A 3,406-nucleotide genomic window follows, 5' to 3' on the forward strand; every position below is an offset into this window, starting at 1 on the left:
ATGGAACTTCTGAAAGATTATGATTGTGAGATTAAATATCATCCCAGTAAAGCTAATGTGGTGGCGGATGCATTGAGTAGAAAGGTGCATAATATTTCTTATAGATTGATGGGCATGGTTGTTCAAGCTAAGTTGTAGTTACTTGATTGTATCAAGGAAGCTCAAGTTAAGGCTTTATTGAAAGAGAACATTGACAAGGAAAGTATTGGTAAAAAGAAACGTCTTGCCATGGAAACGAACAGTCGTGGATTTAGGACATATAAGGGTCGAATTTGGGTACCATTGCTTGATGGCAACCGAGAATTGATCCTTGAAGAAGCTCATAGGTCGAGATATTCAGTTCACCCTGGTGTTACAAAGATGTATGCAGATTTGAAACCTATTTATTGGTGGCCGAACATTAAGGGTGAAGTCACACATTTTGTTGAAAGATGCTTGACTAGTGCACGGGTAAAAGCTGATCACAAAAAGCCATATGGATTGTTGCATCAATTGGAGAATCCGGAATGAAAATGGGATCATATTACTAAGGATTTTGTGACTAAATTGCCTAGAACTCCAAAGGGAAATGACATGGTGTGGGTTATTGTGGATAGGTTGACGAAGTGTGCTCATTTCTTAGCAACACGCCAAGATGTACCATTGACCAAGATGGCAAAGATGTATATAGATGAAATCGTCTCAAAGCATGATGTCCCATTGTCTATTGTTTCAGATCGAGACACGAGGTACGTATCTAGTTTTGGAAAAGTATTTAGCGAGCATTAAGTACTAGAGTAAACTTGAGCACCGCCTATCATCCTCAAACTCATGGGCAAAGTGAAAGAACAATTCAAACATTGGAAGATATGTTGAGAGCTTGTGTATTAAAGTATGGTGGGGCATGGGATGATCAATTGAAGTTGATTGAATTTGCATATAATAACAGCTATCATACAAGTATTGGAATGCCACCATTTGAAATGCTTTATGGTAGAAGGTGTAGGACTCCAAGTTGTTGGATAGAGGCCGGCAAAAAGCAAATTACAGGTCCCGAAATTATAGAAATCTCAGCTGTAAAATGAGAAATTTAAGCTCAATTGGTGCTCTAATGGTGAAATTAAGGTTAGTGTGTGAAAAGGTGTTTATGTGTGTATGGAGGTTGAAGATGGATATGGAGAGAGAATAATTAGAGTGAAATGGAATGATTAGGATAAATGTGGGAAAAGGTTTACAATTAATGTGTGGAAGGGGGCTATTTATATCATAAATCTAAGTTTTATTAATGCCCCTTCCACCTCTAAAACATTTACATTTTAACTCCATTTTTAGTTCTAACATTCTTCCCCTTGGTGTTGAAATGTAATACCTGCATGACATCATCTTTAAATACGAATTTGTTGATGAAGGTCTTCGAAGCTTTCTCGTTGTCTTCAAGATCTTTCATCAAACTTGGCTTTACGTCTTTTGTTAGGTCCAGTTTAGGGTATAAATTGGAGCTATCCAGCTGCATCTGGAGAGCATGAAGAATTGTCCGAAATATTAGAAGTCCAGTTGCATTGTATAGTTTAAGCAACTGATGACTTCCTCTAGTTGAGATCTGAAGTTTTAAATCTGAAGACCTTCCAGTTGAAGTCGAAGACAACAAGTGGAGAAAGGAAATGGCAATGGCAGTGAAGCCCAGTTGACATTTCACCAGATCAATCAACTGGAGATCCTTCAGTGTAAATGCCTTTACAAAGCTTTACACTGATCACGAGGAGGACCTTTTACACTACATCCTTTTAACCGGACAATAATCTTGTTAGTGGATAAAAGTGCAAAGATGTAGAGTGGTTGAATAAAGTAACCTTTTGTCTTACTTTATTTAGCACACAAAAAGGATTATTTACTAATACTTTTGTATGCTGTCAACCATATTTGTACTTCGAAGTTAAGATCCCAATGCTCATACTTCGACTATAAATAGAGGTCCTTGCCCAAGCATTTCAACAACTTTGCAAACACATACATTCTGCAATATGGTGAACTTGTGCAATATTCTCTCAATCGCAAAAAGGAACATTTCACAACTTTAAGTGTTTCGATTGTTAGGAGAATTTCCAAGTATAGATCAATTGTATTTCATAGGTTGTTAGGATATTTACATCTTTGTATTATCTTGGTTCCGCACAAACCTTCTATTTTATTTAACAATCAATAATAAAATACATTTGAAAAATACATATTGTCTCATCGATATAAATACTTGCTACTTATATCTATTGCATTGTATTTACTTATTTACATTGTCACCTTAATAAGTAAACCTCCAGATTACCTGGTACACAACCACTCTAAACTGGTCACGTCCAGATTAAGTGATTGTGTTGCAAAGTACACTCACCATTGACATAGAGGTGTCTTCAGCACCCATCTAGCAATAGTTGGGACTCATAAGTGGTATCAGAGCAGGCAGGTTGAATTGTTTCAATTCTATAACCTAGGTCTGCTTTGATGGCTGCTGAAGGTGAGAATGGTTTTGGTCCAAATGAAACTAATCCTAATGTTACAACTCCTTTAATACTAACCCTCCTCCTCCTCCTACTCCTGGAGCAAACTACGTCCATGTACATTATTCCAACACTCCAGTTCCCAAATTCGATGGGAATGGTGAGACCTTTGGTACATGGAAAGCTAGAATGCTCTTGCATTTTGGTGGGATAGAGAGGTATATGTTGAAATCCTTAAGGATGACCATATATACCCATGTCCAGTGGTGTTAGCCCTCTTCTTGACCCTACTAGGAGAAGAGGGTACCAGGAAGAGTCGAGGAACATTGGTCAGACGAGGATCGAGACTGGTTGATCTTGATACCAGACTGAAAAACATGATCCTTGTTGCTGTTCCTGAGGAACTAATTCCAACACTGTGCTGTTTCCCAGTGCTAAATCTATGTGGATGAATTAGTTCTCCAGTTTGAAGGAGAAAATGAAACCATTGTCACCAGAAAGTTGCTCTAAACAAGAAGTATGAATCCTTCTTTGCTCTTCCCAATGAAAGTTTAACTGATACTTACACCAGATTTACTGGCCTAATTAATCAACTTAAAGGCTTGGGAGTGGAGAAGGATAAGGAATTCTTCTTGAGAAATTCTGTGATGTCTTGCCATCCAAATGGGCACACATGGTTCTTATCTTAAGACAAGGTAAGACCTTGCACAGCCATACTCTTGCTTCCTTTGTGGAGCCTTCAGATTCACTGAAGATAATGATGCTGCCAGAATATTGGCTGAGCTAGATGCTTTAAACCATGCTCAGAGTTCCAAGGTTGCAAACCTTACTGGGTAACCTTGTGCTGCTTAATGTCTCTGAGAATGTCCAGTTATATCTATGAAGGAGATGTTAACAACTTACTGCACTCTGGCCTAAACCACAAATCTAAGTAA

The 3,406-nt window shown here is 38.1% G+C and overlaps 1 protein-coding gene across 1 annotated transcript; it reads left to right on the plus strand.

Moving 5' to 3' along the window:
- On the plus strand, positions 1–510 carry LOC122587703. The gene is made up of 2 exons (XM_043759868.1): positions 1–84; positions 157–510. Exons 1-2 carry the CDS (start codon positions 1–3, stop codon positions 508–510), a joined length of 438 nt encoding a protein of 145 aa, XP_043615803.1.
- Positions 511–3,406: the final 2,896 nt, after the last annotated feature.

The sequence above is a fragment of the Erigeron canadensis genome, chromosome 2, assembly GCF_010389155.1.
Source record: "Erigeron canadensis isolate Cc75 chromosome 2, C_canadensis_v1, whole genome shotgun sequence".
Classification (NCBI taxonomy): Eukaryota; Viridiplantae; Streptophyta; class Magnoliopsida; order Asterales; family Asteraceae; genus Erigeron; species Erigeron canadensis.

What these genes read in the sequence shown, in the direction of transcription:
- LOC122587703 (XM_043759868.1), top strand. Translation starts at nt 1, where the DNA reads ATGGAACTTCTGAAAGATTATGATTGTGAGATTAAATATCATCCCAGT. An exon ending in CGGATGCATTGAGTAGAAAG is followed by an intron (nt 85 to 156) that starts GTGCATAATATT and finishes GATTGTATCAAG; the next exon opens with GAAGCTCAAGTTAAGGCTTT.